Genomic DNA, 21,128 nt, shown 5'->3' on the forward strand with positions numbered 1-21,128 from the left:
TATGGGCTTTATAAATAGATCATCTACAAAACATTTATGCAAAGAAAAAATGAGTGTATAATGGCCCTTTAACTGGTCTGCTGCATCTGAGGCTGTGGACATCAATCCGCCCATTCCTATACGATCTGGTTGATTGACATCCCCTGCTAGCGGCCTATTGGCCCCGAATCTGCAGGGGGCGGCATTGCACAAGCAGTTCACTAGAACTGCTCGTGCAATGTTAAATTTACACATTTAAATAATTAACTGCAGTTATAAATCTCTATTTTGATACCCAGTTTATCTTGCATGCGTTTTATAATTTAAATGTCTCATTTAAGCTGTGTTTTTAACATTATTAAACCAGGAAACAGCTGTATTGATTCACGTCCACTGAGCATGAACAAAAAAGTAAGCGCTGAAAGAGAGCAGTGTGAACAGACAAGATGTGACACTTACAATGGGTTTTCAGGAGGTCCAGACTGTTGAATTAAATTAATTCAAAAATCACATCAAAAGCTGCGTGACACATTTTCTGATACATTGGAATACTACTGAAAAATTCTCTTAATGTATTAGTAAGAAAGTAACTCAGAGCAAAGCAAATAGAAAACCCATGATAACTCAGTTTTATAAAAAGCAGAGATATATATTGTATGTCTGAGAAATTATGTTGGTTGTCAAGGTAAGGGAAAGATTTGAAAACATAATGTATGCTTACCTGATACATTTCTTTCTTTCATGGTTTTGAGAGTGCACAAGCCATAACAACTGGAATTAAACTCCTTCCACAAGGAGGCAGGCTAAAATTACCCAAGCATGAAGAGCTTTAATCCATCCTACTTCCTGATTCCCCTTATTCTGCCGTATAGCCAAGAAAGGAGAAGAAAGAGAAAAGCAGGAAGAACAAACCCGGGCAATGAGATGCATGCCAGAAACAACAGGTAAAAAATAAATATTGGGTGAGTCTCGTGGACTCTCACCACCAAGAAAGAAATGTATTAGGTAAGCATAAATTATGTTTTCTTTCATAAGGTGGTGAGAGTCCATGAGCCATAACAGCTGGGATCCAATACCCAAGCCGTTGAGTCCAGGGTAGGGTAAGCTCTCTTCTATTGGGAAACTATCCCTCTAGAAAGACAACTACTACAGTCCCTTCAGGAAACTATCATGTAAATCGAGCATCAAGAAATCCCTGTGTCAGGAAACTATCCTGCTAGAGGGTTGACAGAGTAAGAGACATCTTACCTGATGTAGCTGATCTTGGATCCCTTCACTGAAGCAGGCAGGCATAGGGAAAATCCACTAGAGTACATCACCAGGAGGAGGCTAAGGAACTTCCCTGCGACCTCAGACTATTAATCCTGCATCTCAAACTATGAGATTAACCTGGAGACTCATAACGCCATACCATCTCTTCAAGGAACTATCCATTGAGGGTAACAATAAGAAATTCCTGCAGAACATAGCTATCTTTGCCTTCCTCCTAGACGAGGCAAAGAACTACTGGGAGGGGAAGGGAAGTAGGAGGGATATTTAAGTGATTTGATTGGGGTGTCTTTGCCTCCTCCTAGTGGCCAGGTGATGTATTTCCCATATGTAAGAATGGATCTTGTGGATTCTCACTACCATTAGAAAGAAAGCATATTTATGCAATATTCATATTTTATAGTGTTTAACTGTGTTTGTACTGTAAATATTTTACATTCCAATGTTCTTCACATAGGAGAATATGTCCTAAGTATTTTTAAATAGATATTCCTATATATATCTGTATATTTCTATATCTATTTATAATCATCTAAACATTTATAGGTATAGATATATATTGTACCAAAATACCATCAGATATATGTAGAAATATGTATTTATGAATAAATAGAACATATTCTTCTATGAGAAAAACATTGCAATGTAAAATGTTCATATTTTCATGTCGGGTTAGCACACATGAGAATATGCAATTGGGATTGCGCATGACTAGGCTGTTAATTTTTCCCCATTTTATCGCTCCATTGACTTCTAAGGAGCAGTAGGTTAACGTGATTGCGATATTTGAAGTATGGCTTTTTGTGCTCGTTGGGTTAGTGTGCAAGCAAAAACTTTTTCTTTTTTTTTTTTTAAAACAATTTTTTATTGAAGTTTCAAGAAAAAGTAATATACAGAATTTGCCCATTAACAATAATAACATCAGAGCACGACATGGATTACAATTACATGATGAATACCCTATAAGACAGGACAAATGTTGCAGGTCCACATATCTAATCTGTGTTCTAATATTAGAGATTGCATAGATGCTAATAAAAGTATTTGACTATAAAGAGATAAGAGCTGCCCCCCAGGGGTATAAAACAACAAGTCTAAATTCACTGCCTTTATGTGGTGGGATCAACAGTGTGAGATAAGTATGTAAAGATGAAATTACATATCATGTCTTAATAAGGTGAGAGAAAAAGGTTTGGGCTAAATAAAATGGAACTTCATTTTATGTTATAATAAGGGAGAGAGATAATCCCACATCTATAGGAGGGATACTCTATAGCTATCTATTCCAATAATAATAAGATGTGGGGAGTTGGCTTTTGTGACGGCCACGTTTGGGCTATAGCATGTGGGGAAGGGGAGAAAAATCAGCGGGCGAGAGCCGCTCGAAATATGAGGGAAGATGGGGGGAGGAGAGGGCGGAGCCAACTCAGACAAAACTGTAGAGTATACAGGGGAGAGGGAGGCAGGTAGGTTGCTTAAATAGAGGGGTGGTTATTTCTAAAAGTAGATATCCATGGCCAGGTAGAAAGACTATTTATTGTTTAACCTAGAGCTACACAATGTATTACCTAGCCTAGGAGCTTAATCAGGGCAATAACTAATGTAGGATAATAAGGAGGATACATCGCTTGATACAGATACTTAAGCATAATACACAGTCATAACATCGGTAATAAAGGAGTAAAATAAAACTTGACTGTCTCCAAATAAGTGGAAGGTATGTAACCCAAACATTATAGACATCTATAATCCTTTGTGTATAAATTCGGTCCTCTCAAGACTGACTCCATAATAGAGGCTAATTATAAGTAAGAAGGACATCTAGGAAGATCCTAACATGTGATTGTGAGATATAGATAGTGCCTTAATATATGTTTGGGTTACTACAAGTAACAATGTCAGATAAGGATATATAGGTTTAGCTAACGCTGCATGAGCAGTTGCACCCTAAGCTATAGGATATAGTTGTCCCTAAGCCGCCATAGAGGGCAGTAGTAAGATAAGAGGGAATAAATTCCTTAGAGTTGGGGCACATGATATTTGGAACCCTGATATGTGAGCTGTATTAAGACATCAGTGTGTCACTAGAGGAGTCGCCTAGCCAGGTAAATGTAAATATGCCTAGGAATGGGTGTGAGCAGTTCTAACTAAGCCCGTTAACTTAGATAAAGAAAGCTGCAAAACGAAAGTAAACAAACACAGGTAACTAGTAACATTAAATTAGAGCTAGGTGTAATAAGCATAATATGAAAGAAACTATTGGGCTCATGAGACAGGGTATGATTCCCAATTGAAGGAACATGACTGTAGTCATCGAGGTGGACTCTCTGTTTCAGAAAAGGGCAGCTTTGTGAGTAGGTGCTGTAGGTCTTAGTATAGGTTAACCATGGAAGTATATATCACAGCCATAATTCAGGCGAGTAGTACATTGAAATGTGTGCACCAAAAAAAATTAAAAAATAAATACATATACATATAACAGCAAGCAGTAATAACCTCCGCAGCTACGTATATGTTGTGAGAATAACCTCCATAATAATAAGTGTAGAGAACCTAGGTTAAGAAGGTTTTTAATTTAGGGGTGCTCTGTGGGAACTTTCTTATAACAGAGGGATATCTAGAGGGTTCTTAGTGGTTCAAATTGTTCAGGTGTAGGTGTGCAACAGTTCAAGGATATAACTCTAAAGTCATATGAATTGCGGTAATCCCTAAGAGAGCTGGTGAGAGTTCAACAAGTACAAAGTTTCTACTACAGATATGCTGGTAAGCCATATTGATTGATAGAAAGGTACAACACTATAGATATTACAATAAGAACAGTGAAAATAGGATGGGTCCTCTAGCCTAAACTAGTATAGTAAAACATAACAAAAAGAGTCATCTCAACTACCCTCTCAATAGAGCGTATACGGGATAGTGGGTAATAATTTATGATCAGAACTATGAGGTACTACTTGTAATGTTTGCAATAAGGGGAGATATATATCAGGGACTAGAGATATGGGGGGGGAGATCACAAAAGATATATAGAAAGAACCTCCTCTAAAAACTAGAAGCATACACTTAGATATTGAGGTATGTTGAGATGTAAAGATCATGCAAGGTCACAGTTCAATAACAATCCCGTCTAGATTTTGGAAACAAACCTGAACCAATTAAAGTGATACTTGTTGTAGGTTTGCAATAGGGGGAAATATATACCAGGGACTAAATGTTATGTAGGGAGAGTGAAGGGCAGTGTCAGTGCGTGAAACTGTAGCAACTTAAGTGTTGCATGACCATGCAGGGAGTCTAGTGTATAACTGCGAACAATATTAAGGCTGTGAGGGAGGTATTAAGCGCTAACGGATGAGTGAGAGGTATTCAGGATAATATGTCTATACAAATGCTAAATATGCAACAGTTTGATATAACTAGTTAAACATACAGCTCAGTAACAAAAGTTTATACAATTCTCAGTCTCTGGCATAACCCTGTGTTGTCCAATTGCTAATAAAAGACATGTAAGTCCCCCACTGTTTAACCATATATACTCACATTGAACCTTACACATATAGTAGTGCAAATACAAACTTGTAAATATCTTTTGATCTAACCTATTAGTCTGATCTAGTATGATTAATACGTAGGAACCCTGTAATCCCCATGAGTTCTGAACAATTTGTACCGCATAACTTCTGGCATTAGAACAAAAATAAAGCAATATGGTGCAAGATATTGACCTTTTTTAGACAATTATATAAGTCTGTTGGCATACAGAGATAGATATTAGTATACGCCGACATCAAAATGGAACTATCTCCTCACCAGTTCCAAATATTCCAGGAGATTGAGTTAAGTGTATCCTTTAGAATTTTAAAGATAACATAAGAAACACATTCTCTGCAAATACTACAGCACTAAATAAGCAGCATGAACTATATTTTCATGTGAATTGAGGCTAGTCACCTTATGTCAGGAAGGCAGTTATAGGGACTGATGGGCTGTCCAGCTCTAAGGCTACGTTACCTACGGACAGCTGGCTCATAAAAAACTAGCTAAGTGCAAATATATTAGCTATCGTTAGGTTCCTGAACAGAGAGGAAGAACAGCGTAGACCAAGAGGCTCAGTTCTGTATATGATTTAACGGGCCACTGTGCTGGCGTCTCTCGTATGCGCCATGTGGGCACATAGGGAGGATAGAAGGGTAACCATCCACCTGGGTCAAAAGGGTCCCCCATCCGTTCAGTAGGGACCACAGAGATTAGTTTTCCGGAACTCTGCCACCATCTTAACCACTCGGTCCCAAGGAAATTGCCACTGCGCACTGCGTCTGATCAGCTTCATACTTGGAAGAGAATGTGTGTGTTTTTTTTAGTAATGGCTCCCGACATGTTTCAGCCATTTTCAATGACGCTTCTGTTGCTGCAGGTCTCCGTAGCTTCTCTGGCTCTGCTGGGTTGTTTACAGCATGTGCGGTAGGTTGAGCCACATCCTCTAACCACAAATTCTCCCTTGAGACCTCATGTTCTTCCTGCTGTATTTGCCTGTTCCACAGGACACCCAATGGGCCGTTAGCAAAGTAGGGTTCAGCTGATGGTAGGGAGGGTGAACTGACTGCAGTCGGTAGAGCGGCTACACACATGATGCTGGTCTAAACGAGTGGACATATCCTTCAGGAGAGATATAATTAGCCTCAGAGTGCCTGTCGGGCATACTGCATCGTGGGAGTTCTCCATGTTGTTGCAGAAGGCTAATTTAGTCTGACAGAGGCACAGAAGTGGCTGGTAGTGTATGGGAGTTAGACTTCTGGATCGCCTTAAGCTGTGAAAGCTCCTTAGATCACTGACATAACTGTAAAGTGCAGCACCCGTAGGAACTCAGCTAACTACCAGCTACTGCCCACGTGGAGATCGCCTAGGCCCCAAATATCAGCGTCTTCATATGGAGGTTATATAGGCTGCTTGATCCCAAAAAATAGATCAAGGGTTGTACCACCCTCTTCTTTGTCTATGATTAAAAAGGGCATGTATTATAAGTGGTGAATTGGCTTTATTTTTTTATTTTTTATATGCCATCCATAGCTAGAGCACAGGCCAGATGCGACCGTTCTCCTTGGCTGTTGGCTACGCCCCAGCAAAAACTTTTTACTTTCAATTTGTAATACGAGCTATACCCAACGCGTGCAAAACACTTACTTTTAGCGGAGTTAACACGCAAGCGATAAATAGCGCTCCACTCGTAATCTAGCCCATAATGTTCTATTTGTGCAAAATAACAAAGCACTTTAGTCCAGAATTCCAACTCACCCTGCTGAACTCTAAATTGGTAACAGCTGAACTGATGCAGGAAGAGTACCCATATTGAAAAGGATCTGTAAGCCACATTTTTTTTTTCATGGTTCAGATAGAGCATGCAATTTTAAGCAAGTCTCTCATTTAATTTTATAATCAATATTTCTTCATTTTCTTGGCATCTTTTGTTGAAAAGCAGAGGCATAAGCTCAGCAGCATGCAGGTGTCTGGAGCAGCAGTTTTGCAAGAATGTTATCCATTTGCAAGAGCACTAGATAGCAGCACTATTTCCTACCATGTAGCGTTCCAGATACCTACCTAGGTATAAATAAAGAGAAAGAAGCGTTCAACCTGGGAACAAACAATAGCATAATAGCTTGTTCTATGGCTAGTTACCACCCAAGAAGCAGCCTCTTTTTGCTCAACGTGTACCTTTCACAGAGAAGAACTTTCCTGTAGCATATCAGTCTGATCCTGACTTAACAGTACAGGTTGAGCGCTTCTCTCTTTTAATTTATGCAAATTATGACTCTTAGGGAATTATCCCTAAGTGTGATGCGGGAATCCAGATGTGGACCCGTTGCTCAGTGTGCCTAGAGGGAATATGGCTGTACCTCACTGACGAGGCCCACGATAGGCTGAAACGTACGTCTGGGGTTTTGCTGTTTCTCTCGTTCAGAGAGGGATTGCCTGGTATTTCTGGGCTGTACTGTACTGTGAAGTCAGGATCAGACTGATATGCTACAGGAAAGTTCTTCTCTGTGAAAGGCACATGTTGAGCAAAAAGAGGCTGCTTCTTGGGTGGTAACTAGCCATAGAACAAGCTATTATGCTGTTGTTTGTTCCCAGGTTGAGCTCTTCTCTCTTTTTATTTATACCTACCTAGGTATCTCTTCAACAAAGAATACCATAGGAACAAAGCATATAATAGAAGTGGAATCAGAAAAGAACATTTTTGGGCTTCATATCCCATTAATGTCTTCTTATCATAGTTAAAATATCCTTATATTTAAAGGGACAGAAAAGTAAAATGCATCCACTATAACTGAATATGCTTCCACAAGAATGTGAGAGAAATGTCAGGTTTAGAAATGGAAAGGTTTCCCTTTTGTTGTTCATGACTTTTAGTTTTGAGTCAGGTGATAAAGGTTTTATGGTAGCTTTGTGCTTGTGTAATCAAACTGACGGATTAGAATGGATAGCTTCTGGGCAGTAAAACAGGAAATAAATATGTTTAACTTTTCCATCAAAGAAGCAACGGCAGCTGCTATAAACTGCCTGCTACTTGTAAATGACTGTATTTTTTACCACCAATATTTTGATCAGTATTGACTGTAACAGTAGTGTTGATAATTCTACAATGAATATGTATAAAAATTATTGCTCAATTGTTATCTTGCCACAGCTTGTGCCAATGTTCCTTAATTAGCATTATATAAAGATTTACATTTTGAATGAAATGTCTCTTTAATTTCAAATTGTATAGTGAACACATCTACTGCAAAACTACATTTATAACTCCACATTGTGACATCTCACTGGTAAATTCTTCTAGTATGTATAAACTACCTGTTTTTTTCATGGCAAAGTACTGTCTCTCTAATAATATAAACTATTTAAAGGGACAGTATTAATAGTGGATACTGCACGGTTACCTGAGGGTATCTCTTTTTGATGTAGTTTAGCGTTCCCTCTGGTAATTTTGCCAGCTCAGAGTCTCGTACAGCATGGACAGACGTAGCTCTCGGTCTGTGGGTCAGTGCCTCCACCTTAATTGGTATATATTCTTATAAGGACATGTACAGCATTATGGATACAAAATGTATGATAGAAAAAATAATGGTAGTAAATAAGAATGGGAAACAGAGAAATGGTTACAGTGATAATGTAGAATTATTCCGATAAAATATCTGATAAAAAAAGAATTGCTGTTAGGAAGAAAGGAATAGAGAAATGGTTACAGGGAGTGAATAATGATATATTTGTATTGTTTTTAGATAAACCTTTGAAGAAATAAATGAAAGAATATGAAAATAAGCAATTGCAAAAGCGCCTTAAAGAAACATTCAATTGCAATAAGAAAATGTTCTATTGTTTAGAGATTTTAGTTATTGCACTATTGTTTGCCATTAACTATGTGTTTAGCTTGTCAAAAGGGGTAAAAGACATATTGAAAGTCAACTCAGGAATGTACTTCTGATCCTGAGCAGAACAAGGCTGATGACCAATTGTGAGTGAGGTATGTACATAGCCACCAATCACTGGCTTTGTTATACATTTATAGACATAGTTATAGACAAGTAATACTGTATTAAGAAGTTCTTAAGCATGAGAGCCATGAGGATATTTATATCTAGGTCAGCTTGGCACATGCCTATGGCAGCACTTTAGGTAGGGCAGCATTTCTGGGGGCTAAGTTTTTTGTGGGTAACATGCAGTAATTATGATTAGCAAAAAACAGAATGCAGGAGAATTCCATTAACACTAATTAGAATGTATGGAGCAATTTCTGTCTGATGTCAGTAGATGGTGGAGCTTCAGTGTAGTGGTTCTGCATATCTACTTCCCCTTCCCACCATCTGGAGCTCCTGATCTGTGGCCCTGCTGCCTTGGCTCCACTTGAAGCATAGGTTCAGCCATGTGTTTGCACAGGTTATTTGGGGAGGAAAGGTCATTACAACTGGGTATAGAGGATATGGTTAATATTGAAGCTGACAACCAGGGCAAGGGAGATAAATGACAGACAAAGCATTGTGAAGAAATACAAATTAATAATGCTGCCAGGATGCCTTAACCATGAACATTAACCACTGTAGCTTATGGAAATGTAACTAACTCCTCTAAGTACATACACACAAACTTACACATGGGGGCAGCACAAACCCTAAATACACCACTATTAAGAGGACTTTCCTATTGCAGCTTTAGGTCCCCTATAAGGTTATTTAAAGTCCATAAAATGAAAAATAATGAAATGAATCAAAAGAATGCCCACAATGCTCTGCTCTTACCACTCCAATTAGTTCACCCCGTCCATGCTCCATCGCTACAGACTTTTCATTCGAATGTTCGATGACGGAGCGAAGACGTCCATTCAGAGCGATATATGTGCAGTCTGAGGGGTCTCCCTTTCTAGTGGAAATTAAAAGAAGAAGATAAAGCGGTGTGGTAATTTAAACCTAGAAAATGTAAAGGACAGATAATAGAAATTGGGATAGTTTTAGGCAATATATGAAATAAAGACCAACGATGATAATGTTTAAGGGTCAGTAATGATTCAGATAGAGCATGCAATTTAAAACCACTTTCCAATTTACATCAACTATCTAATCTGCATTATTGCCTTGGTACCCTTTGTTGACAAGAATACCTAGGTAGGCTCATGAGCTGCCATGCACTACTGGTAGGTAGTTAGCTGCTGATAAGTCATTGACTTATCTGGGTTGTTCAGCTAGCTAATACCAGTAATGCATTGCTGCTCCTTCAACAAACAATACCATGAGAATTAAGCAAATTAGAAGTAAAATGGAAAGTTGTTTACAATTGTACACTCTATCTCACTGGTTTTCAAACCTGTCCTCATGCCTCCCTAACAGGACAGATTTTGAGGATATCTAAACTGGAGCACAGGTGAAATAATCAGATGATTAGCAAACATGGCTATTTTACCTGCTCTCATCCAAGGTAATGCTGAAAATCTGGCCTGTTGGGGAGTCCCAAGGACAGGTTTGAAAAACAGTGCTCTATCTGAATCATAAAAGAAAAATTGTGGGTTTCATGCCCCTTTGAGGAAAGGAATAAGAAGACAGAATGTATTCAAAAGTTAATATTTGTTGTTCCAAATCACAGTGTTGTTAAAATGATTGTGCCCACTCTGTTAGCACATCTCACCTGTATAGGTCTCTTCCAGCTTCTACATGCATCCAGTCAATAGCAAAATCCACTTGCCGTACAAATGCTGAGACCCGACAAGCCACAGAGTGCGCTACAGACAGAAGGACTTGTGGGTGCAAGCGTAGAATCCTGATACACATGTGGAAACAAAATAGTTACGGACATCTTTTTGAAACGAGTTTTACTGAAAAACATAATTTATGCTTACCTGATAAATTTATTTCTCTTGTAGTGTATCCAGTCCACGGATCATCCATTACTTGTGGGATATTCTCCTTCCCAACAGGAAGTTGCAAGAGGATCACCCACAGCAGAGCTGCTATATAACTCCTCCCCTCACTGCCATATCCAGTCATTCGACCGAAACAAGCCGAGAAAGGAGAAACCATAGGGTGCAGTGGTGACTGTAGTTTAATTAAAATTTAGACCTGCCTGAAAAGGACAAGGCGGGCCGTGGACTGGATACACTACAAGAGAAATAAATTTATCAGGTAAGCATAAATTATGTTTTCTCTTGTTAAGTGTATCCAGTCCACGGATCATCCATTACTTGTGGGATATTCTCCTTCCCAACAGGAAGTTGCAAGAGGATCACCCACAGCAGAGCTGCTATATAGCTCCTCCCCTCACTGCCATATCCAGTCATTCGACCGAAACAAGCAGAGAAAGGAGAAACCATAGGGTGCAGTGGTGACTGTAGTTTAATTAAAATTTAGACCTGCCTGAAAAGGACAGGGTGGGCCGTGGACTGGATACACTACAAGAGAAATAAATTTATCAGGTAAGCATAAATTATGTTTTCTCTTTTTAAGTGTATCCAGTCCACGGATCATCCATTACTTGTGGGATATTCTCCTTCCCAACAGGAAGTTGCAAGAGGATCACCCACAGCAGAGCTGCTATATAGCTCCTCCCCTCACTGCCATATCCAGTCATTCGACCGAAACAAGCCGAGAAAGGAGAAACCATAGGGTGCAGTGGTGACTGAAGTTTAATTAAATTTAGACCTGCCTTAAAAGGACAGGGCGGGCCGTGGACTGGATACACTACAAGAGAAATAAATTTATCAGGTAAGCATAAATTATGTTTTCTCTTGTTAAGTGTATCCAGTCCACGGATCATCCATTACTTGTGGGATACCAATAGAAAAGCTAAAGTACACGGATGATGGGAGGGACAAGGCAGGAACTTAAACGGAAGGAACCACTGCCTGTAGAACCTTTCTCCCAAAAACAGCCTCCGAAGAAGCAAAAGTATCAAATTTGTAAAATTTGGAAAAAGTAGGAAGGGAAGACCAAGTTGCAGCCTTGCAAATCTGTTCAACAGAGGGCTCATTTTTAAAGGCCCAGGTGGAAGCCAGAGCTCTAGTAGAATGAGCTGTAATCCTTTCAGGAGGCTGCTGTCCAGCAGTCTCATAGGCTAAACGGATTATACTCCGAAGCCAAAAAGAAAGAGAGGTTGCCGAGGCCTTCTGACCTCTCCTCTGTCCAGAGTAAACAACAAACAGGTTAGATGTTTGGCGAAAATCTTTAGTAGCCTGTAAGTAAAACTTCAAGGAACGGACTACGTCTAGATTATGCAAAAGACGTTCCTTCTTTGAAGAAGGATTAGGACATAATGATGGAACAACAATCTCTTGATTGATATTCTTGTTAGAAACCACCTTAGGTAAAAACCCAGGTTTTGTACGCAGAACAACTTTATCTGAATGAAAGATCAGATAAGGAGAATCACAATGTAAGGCAGATAACTCCGAGACTCTTCGAGCCGAGGAAATAGCCATCAGAAAAAGAACTTTCCATGAAAGAAGTTTGATATCAATAGAATGAAGGGGTTCAAACGGAACCCCTTGAAGAACTTTAAGAACCAAGTTTAAGCTCCATAGAGGAGCAACAGGTTTAAACACAGGCTTAATTCTAACTAAAGCCTGACAAAATGCCTGAACGTCTGGAACTTCTGCCAGACGCTTGTGTAAAAGAATAGAAAGAGCAGAAATCTGTCCCTTTAAAGAACTATCTGATAATCCTTTGTCTAAACCCTCTTGGAGGAAGGACAATATCCTAGGAATCCTAACCCTACTCCATGAGTAATTCTTGGATTCACACCAATGAAGATATTTACGCCATATCTTGTGGTAAATTTTCCTGGTGACAGGCTTTCGTGCCTGTATTAAGGTATCAATTACTGACTCGGAGAAGCCAAGCTTTGATAGGATCAAGCGTTCAATCTCCATGCAGTCAGTCTCAGAGAAAGTAGATTCGGATGATTGAAAGGACCTTGTATTAGAAGGTCTTGTCTCAGAGGCAGAGTCCATGGTGGAAAGGATGACATGTCCACTAGGTCTGCATACCAGGTCCTGCGTGGCCACGCAGGCGCTATCAATATCACTGATGCTCTTTCCTGTTTGATTTTGGCAATCAGACGAGGGAGCAGAGGAAACGATGGAAACAAATAAGCCAGGTTTAAGAACCAAGGCGCTGCTAGAGCATCTATCAGTGCCGCTTCTGGGTCCCTGGACCTGGATCCGTAACAAGGAAGCTTGGCGTTCTGGCGAGACGCCATGAGATCCAATTCTGGCTTGCCCCAACGGAGAACCAATTGAGCAAACACCTACGGATGGAGTTCCCATTCCCCCGGATGAAAAGTCTGACGACTTAGAAAATCCGCCTCCCAGTTCTCTACACCTGGGATATGGATCGCTGACAGGTGGCAAGAGTGAGTCTCTGCCCAGCGAATTATCTTGGAGACTTCTGACATCGCTAGAGAACTCCTGGTTCCCCCTTGATGGTTGATGTAAGCCACAGTCGTGATGTTGTCCGACTGAAATCTGATGAACCTCAGTGTTGCTAGCTGAAGCCAAGCCAGAAGAGCATTGAATATTGCTCTTAACTCCAGAATATTTATTGGGAGGAGTTTCTCCTCCTGAGTCCATGAACCCTGAGCCTTCAGGGAGTTCCAGACTGCACCCCAACCTAGAAGGCTGGCATCTGTTGTTACAATTGTCCAATCTGGTCTGCGAAAGGTCATACCCTTGGACAAATGGGCCCGAGATAACCACCAGAGAAGAGAATTTCTGGTTTCCTGATCCAGATTTAGTAGAGGGGACAAATCTGTGTAATCCCCATTCCACTGACTGAGCATGCATAATTGCAGCGGTCTGAGATGCAGGCGTGCGAATGGCACTATGTCCATCGCCGCTACCATTAAGCCGATTACTTCCATGCACTGAGCCACCGTGGGGCGCGGAATGGAGTGAAGAACACGGCAAGCATTTAGAAGTTTTGATAACCTGGACTCCGTCAGGTAAATTTTCATTTCTACAGAATCTATTAGAGTCCCTAGGAAGGAAACCCTCGTGAGAGGAGATAGAGAACTCTTTTCTTCGTTCACTTTCCACCCATGCGACCTCAGGAATGCCAGAACTATCTCTGTATGAGATTTGGCAATTTGAAAGCTTGACGCCTGTATCAGAATATCCTCCAGGTAAGGAGCCACCGCTATGCCTCGCGGTCTTAGGACCGCCAGAAGTGAGCCCAGAACCTTTGTAAAAATTCTTGGGGCTGTAGCCAACCCGAATGGAAGAGCTACAAATTGGTAATGCCTGTCTAGAAAGGCAAACCTCAGGAACTGATGATGATTCTTGTGAATCGGAATGTGAAGGTAGGCATCCTTTAAGTCCACTGTGGTCATGTACTGACCCTCTTGGATCATGGGTAAAATGGTTAGAATAGTTTCCATCTTGAATGACGGAACTCTGAGGAATTTGTTTAGGATCTTTAAATCCAAAATTGGTCTGAAGGTTCCCTCTTTTTTGGGAACCACAAGCAGATTTGAATAAAACCCCTGTCCTTGTTCCGTCCGCGGAACTGGATGGATCACTCCCATTACAAGGAGATCTTGTACGCAGCTTAGGAATGCCTCTTTCTTTATCTGGTTTGCAGATAATCTTGAAAGGTGAAATCTCCCTTGTGGAGGAGAAGCTTTGAAGTCCAGAAGATATCCCTGAGATATGATCTCCAACTCCCAGAGATCCTGAACAGCTCTTGCCCACGCCTGGGCGAAGAGAGAGAGTCTGCCCCCTACTAGATCCGTTGTCGGATAGGGGGCCGCTCCTTCATGCTGTCTTAGAGGCAGCAGCAGGCTTTCTGGCCTGCTTGCCCTTGTTCCAGGACTGGTTAGGTTTCCAGGCCTGCTTGGATTGAGCAAAAGTTCCCTCTTGTTTTGAAGCAGAGGAAGTTGATGCTGCACCTGCCTTGAAATTTTGAAAGGCACGAAAATTAGACTGTTTGGCCTTTGATTTGGCCCTGTCCTGAGGAAGGGTATGACCCTTACCTCCAGTAATGTCAGCAATAATTTCTTTCAAACCAGGCCCGAATAAGGTCTGCCCCTTGAAAGGAATGTTGAGTAATTTAGACTTTGAAGTCACATCAGCTGACCAGGATTTGAGCCATAGCGCCCTACGCGCCTGGATGGCGAATCTGAAATTCTTAGCCGTTAGTTTAGTCAAATGAACAATGGCATCAGAAACAAATGAGTTAGCTAGCTTAAGAGTTCTAAGCTTGTCAACAATTTCAGTCAATGGAGCTGTATGGATGGCCTCTTCCAGGGCCTCAAACCAGAATGCCGCCGCAGCAGTGACAGGCGCAATGCGTGCAAGGGGCTGTAAAATAAAACCTTGTTGAATAAACATTTTCTTAAGGTAACCCTCTAATTTTTTATCCATTGGATCTGAAAAAGCACAACTGTCCTCAACCGGGATAGTGGTACGCTTTGCTAAAGTAGAAACTGCTCCCTCCACCTTAGGGACAGTCTGCTATAAGTCCCGTGTAGTAGCATCTATTGGAAACATTTTTCTGAATATAGGAGGTGGGGAAAAGGGCACACCGGGCCTATCCCACTCCTTACTAATAATTTCTGTAAGCCTTTTAGGTATTGGAAAAACATCAGTACTCACCGGCACTGCAAAGTATTTATCCAGCCTACACAATTTCTCTGGCACTGCAATTGTGTCACAGTCATTAAGAGCAGCTAATACCTCCCCAAGCAATACACGGAGGTTCTCAAGCTTAAATTTAAAATTAGAAATCTCTGAATCAGGTCTCCCCGATTCAGAGACGTCACCCACAGACTGAAGCTCTCCGTCCTCAGGTTCTGCATATTGTGACGCAGTATCAGACATGGCTCTTTCAGCATCTACGCGCTCTGTATCTCGTCTAACCCCAGAGCTATCGCGCTTGCCTCTCAATTCAGGCAATCTGGATAATAAGGGAAGCCTGATGAAACAGACAGCAGTCTGAGAAACGCGTTGCTTGTTCTTTTAATATCTAGTGTCATGAGACACTGAGATTTTTATTTTATTAATAAAATTTGGTTTTATGTAAACCTCTTTGTGAGAGTCTGAGCTCTGTCAGTCCGGCAAGACATTGGAGAAACCAGTTTCCTTGCAGTGTCAGTGAGCTGGGACACTGTGAGATCCCAGTCTGTTTGATTTAGCACAATTGGGTGCTGCTCCACTTGTGAGTACCTTTTTGATTACCTATCAAATCTCTTTCACCAACTGTATTACACTAGGAGGCGCCTTTGTCTTTTTGTGATTTTTTTCACAGAGAAAACTTGCTCTTAAATCTGGATAATACCTCTGACTGGGTATTATTCATGATTGCAGCCATGTCCTGCAAAGTAATCGCTATGGGCGTCCCTGATGTACTTGGCGCCATATTAGCGTGCGTCCCTTGAGCGGGAGGCGAAGGGTCCGACACGTGGGGAGAGTTAGTCGGCATAACTTCCCCCTCGACAGACCCCTCTGGTGACAATTCTTTTATAGATAAAGACTGATCTTTACTGTTTAAGGTGAAATCAATACATTTAGTACACATTCTCCTATGGGGCTCCACCATGGCTTTTAAACATAATGAACAAGTATCCTCTGTTTCAGACATGTTTGTACAGACTACCAATGAGACTAGCAAGCTTGGAAAACACTTTAAAGCAAGTTAACAAGCAATATAAAAAACGTTACTGTGCCTTTAAGAGAAACAAATTTTGACAAAATTTGAAATAACAGTGAAAAAAGGCAGTTACACTAACAAAATTTTTACAGTGTATGTAACAAGTCAGCAGAGCATTGCACCCACTTGCAAATGGATGATTAACCCCTTAATAACAAAAACAGAATAATAAATGACAAAAACGTTTTTTAAACACAGTCACAACGACTGCCACAGTCTACTGTGATTGTTACCCTCCTCAAACACGACTTTGAAGCCTTTCGAGCCCTTCAGAGATGTCCTGTATCATGCAGAGGGAAGCTGAATGTCTCTGTCAGTATTTTTATCTGCACAGAAAAGCACTAAAATAGGCCCTTCCCACTCATATTGCAACAGTGGAAAGCCTCAGGAACTGTTTCTAGGCAAAAATCAAACCAGCCATGTGGAAAAAAACTAGGCCCCAATAAGTTTTGTCACCAAACATATATAAAAACGATTAACATGCCAGCAAACGTTTTATATTACACTTTTATAAGAGTATGTATCTCTGTTAATAAGCCTGATACCAGTCGCTATCACTGCATTTAAGGCTTAACTTACATTAATCCGGTATCAGCAGCATTTTTCTAGCAAATTCCATCCCTAGAAATATATTAACTGCACATACCTTATTGCAGGAAAACCTGCACGCCATTCCCCCTCTGAAGTTACCTCACTCCTCAGAATATGTGAGAACGGCAGTGGATCTTAGTTACTTCTGCTAAGATCATAGAAATCACAGGCAGATTCTTCTTCTAATGCTGCCTGAGATGAAACAGTACACTCCGGTACCATTTAAAAATAACAAACTTTTGATTGAAGTTAAAAAACTAACTATAATACACCACTCTCCTCTTACTACGTCCATCTTTGTTGAGAGTTGCAAGAGAATGACTGGATATGGCAGTGAGGGGAGGAGCTATATAGCAGCTCTGCTGTGGGTGATCCTCTTGCAACTTCCTGTTGGGAAGGAGAATATCCCACAAGTAATGGATGATCCGTGGACTGGATACACTTAACAAGAGAAATATATAACTGGACAAAAGGGAATAGGAAAGAAGGATTAAGAAGGATACACACAAACATTAAAGTAGAAATACTTGAAAACACAAAATGCTTGAACGTGTTCTTTGTATTATCAAACTAAAGCTGTAGCCTAAAGCAGGGGTCAGCAACCTTGGCACCCCAGATGTTTTGGAACAACATTTCCCATGATGCTCAGTATCATGGGAAATGTAGTTCCGAAACATCTGGGGTGCCAAGATTACTGACCACTGGTCTAAAGCACAAATCTCTAAAAATGTTCATTCTTATGGCTCCATTTTAGTAACTGGATCATGCCCTTAAAGTTATTATATAGATACAGAGCATTAAGTGAATGTTTGGCCGCTATGACCAGGCATCAATGAGCTTTTGATGCCAGCCACAATAATACTGGTACCCACATGACATAGGTACCAGTGTCATCGCCAGTTAACCCTAACCCTGCCTGTCCTACAACAATAAATAGTGTGGCTGGTCTGTCTTCCCCTTCCCAAAACAACCCTAAAGTAGCCTTCCTGAAGTCTAACCTTCCACACATCAGCCCTCCCACTGCTAAATCAGCTTTTAGGTATCACTGTGAAAAAGTGGTTTGCATAGGTATTGGGACCAGCTGCATATAATGCCATTAGGAATAGGACAATGTAGCTATTATATTATTGTTGCTCTAGACATTTATAGTTGTCACTAATTGTTTGGAGCTGTTGTAATGTATGAACTACCACAGTGTTGGGTGGTTTGACCTTGATACGTTTGATAGCACAGAAGCCACAATTGATGTCAACCTTGTCACTATAAGTAACAGCAAACATAGGGTATAGTCCCTAGTAAGCTATGGGTGATTAAAAAAATAAGAGGTGACAGGTTTTAGCATGAAAAATATTAACATCTTCTGCTCTTCATTTTTTTGATTAAAAAAAAAAGAAAGAAAAGAAAAACCACTCTCTTGCTAATTATTTGTTTTGAATAATTCCAACCTCAAGTGGGGATGTGTGATGATATAATAAAGGCTACCTTTATCCTTCACTGATAAATGAATAAATCTGATGGGAACAGATCTGTCCTCTCCTGCAAGATAACACAGTATAACTTTATTGATCACCTAAACAATATCATTCCTTCTTACACAAAGTTACCGCTTCTTTTTATAGCAGGTTAAGGGTTACTAGTGTGAATGGAAATTCTAGCCATTGGTTTACACTTCTATGGGATGGACTTAATTAAAAAAAAAATATTTTCTCTTTGACTTTCTATTTACATTCAAATTCAACACTGACAGAGCTCAGGCTGCACCTGCCTTGAAATTTCGAAAGGCACGAAAATTAGACTGTTTGGCCTTTGATTTGGCCCTGTCCTGAGGAAGGGTATGACCCTTACCTCCAGTAATGTCAGCAATAATTTCTTTCAAACCAGGCCCGAATAAGGTCTGCCCCTTGAAAGGAATGTTGAGTAATTTAGACTTTGAAGTCACATCAGCTGACCAGGATTTGAGCCATAGCGCCCTACGCGCCTGGATGGCGAATCCGGAATTCTTAGCCGTTAGTTTAGTCAAATGAACAATGGCATCAGAAACAAATGAGTTAGCTAGCTTAAGAGTTCTAAGCTTGTCAACAATTTCAGTCAATGGAGCTGTATGGATGGCCTCTTCCAGGGCCTCAAACCAGAATGCCGCCGCAGCAGTGACAGGCGCAATGCGTGCAAGGGGCTGTAAAATAAAACCTTGTTGAATAAACATTTTCTTAAGGTAACCCTCTAATTTTTTATCCATTGGATCTGAAAAAGCACAACTGTCCTCAACCGGGATAGTGGTACGCTTTGCTAAAGTAGAAACTGCTCCCTCCACCTTAGGGTCAGTCTGCCATAAGTCCCGTGTAGTAGCATCTATTGGAAACATTTTTCTAAATATAGGAGGTGGGGAAAAGGGCACATCGGGCCTATCCCACTCCTTACTAATAATTTCTGTAAGCCTTTTAGGTATTGGAAAAACATCAGTACTCACCGGCACTGCATAGTATTTATCCAGCCTACACAATTTCTCTGGCACTGCAATTGTGTCACAGTAATTCAGAGCAGCTAATACCTCCCCAAGCAATACACGGAGGTTCTCAAGCTTAAATTTAAAATTAGAAATCTCTGAATCAGGTCTCCCCGATTCAGAGACGTCACCCACAGACTGAAGCTCTCCGTCCTCAGGTTCTGCATATTGTGACGCAGTATCAGACATGGCTCTTACAGCATCTACGCGCTCTGTATCTCATCTAACCCCAGAGCTATCGCGCTTGCCTCTCAATTCAGGCAATCTGGATAATACCTCTGACAGGGTATTATTCATGATTGCAGCCATGTCCTGCAAAGTAATCGCTATGGGCGTCCCTGATGTACTTGGCGCCATATTTAGCGTGCGTCCCTTGAGCGGGAGGCGAAGGGTCCGACACGTGGGGAGAGTTAGTCGGCATAACTTCCCCCTCGACAGACCCCTCTGGTGACAATTCTTTTATAGATAAAGACTGATCTTTACTGTTTAAGGTGAAATCAATACATTTAGTACACATTCTCCTATGGGGCTCCACCATGGCTTTTAAACATAATGAACAAGTATCCTCTGTTTCAGACATGTTTGTACAGACTACCAATGAGACTAGCAAGCTTGGAAAACACTTTAAAGCAAGTTAACAAGCAATATAAAAAACGTTACTGTGCCTTTAAGAGAAACAAATTTTGACAAAATTTGAAATAACAGTGAAAAAAGGCAGTTACACTAACAAAATTTTTACAGTGTATGTAACAAGTCAGCAGAGCATTGCACCCACTTGCAAATGGATGATTAACCCCTTAATAACAAAAACAGAATAATAAATGACAAAAACGTTTTTTAAACACAGTCACGACTGCCACAGTCTACTGTGATTGTTACCCTCCTCAAACACGACTTTGAAGCCTTTTGAGCCCTTCAGAGATGTCCTGTATCATGCAGAGGGAAGCTGAATGTCTCTGTCAGTATTTTTATCTGCACAGAAAAGCACTAAAATAGGCCCTTCCCACTCATATTGCAACAGTGGAAAGCCTCAGGAACTGTTTCTAGGCAAAAATCAAACCAGCCATGTGGAAAAAAACTAGGCCCCAATAAGTTTTGTCACCAAACATATATAAAAACGATTAACATGCCAGCAAACGTTTTATATTACACTTTTATAAGAGTATGTATCTCTGTTAATAAGCCTGATACCAGTCGCTATCACTGCATTTAAGGCTTAACTTACATTAATCCGGTATCAGCAGCATTTTTCTAGCAAATTCCATCCCTAGAAATATATTAACTGCACATACCTTATTGCAGGAAAACCTGCACGCCATTCCCCCTCTGAAGTTACCTCACTCCTCAGAATATGTGAGAACGGCAGTGGATCTTAGTTACTTCTGCTAAGATCATAGAAATCACAGGCAGATTCTTCTTCTAATGCTGCCTGAGATGAAACAGTACACTCCGGTACCATTTAAAAATAACAAACTTTTGATTGAAGTTAAAAAACTAACTATAATACACCACTCTCCTTTTACTACGTCCATCTTTGTTGAGAGTTGCAAGAGAATGACTGGATATGGCAGTGAGGGGAGGAGCTATATAGCAGCTCTGCTGTGGGTGAT

The 21,128-nt window shown here is 40.6% G+C and overlaps 1 protein-coding gene across 3 annotated transcripts in view; it reads right to left on the minus strand.

Moving 5' to 3' along the window:
- The window catches only part of LOC128663560 (patatin-like phospholipase domain-containing protein 6), a 453,640-nt gene that overhangs the window by 135,613 nt on the left and 296,899 nt on the right, over positions 1-21,128 (minus strand). For 2 of the 3 annotated variants that reach the window (XM_053717939.1, XM_053717938.1), the window contains exons 16-18: positions 10,414-10,545; positions 9,534-9,654; positions 8,178-8,291 (exon numbers count right to left, since the gene is read on the minus strand). In XM_053717939.1, coding sequence (XP_053573914.1) covers positions 8,178-8,291; positions 9,534-9,654; positions 10,414-10,545 — 367 coding nt within the window. The remainder of the gene's footprint in view (positions 1-8,177; positions 8,292-9,533; positions 9,655-10,413; positions 10,546-21,128) is intronic. The other variant, XM_053717940.1, reaches the window with a different exon arrangement.

Source organism: Bombina bombina, chromosome 6 (assembly GCF_027579735.1).
Source record: "Bombina bombina isolate aBomBom1 chromosome 6, aBomBom1.pri, whole genome shotgun sequence".
Classification (NCBI taxonomy): Eukaryota; Metazoa; Chordata; class Amphibia; order Anura; family Bombinatoridae; genus Bombina; species Bombina bombina.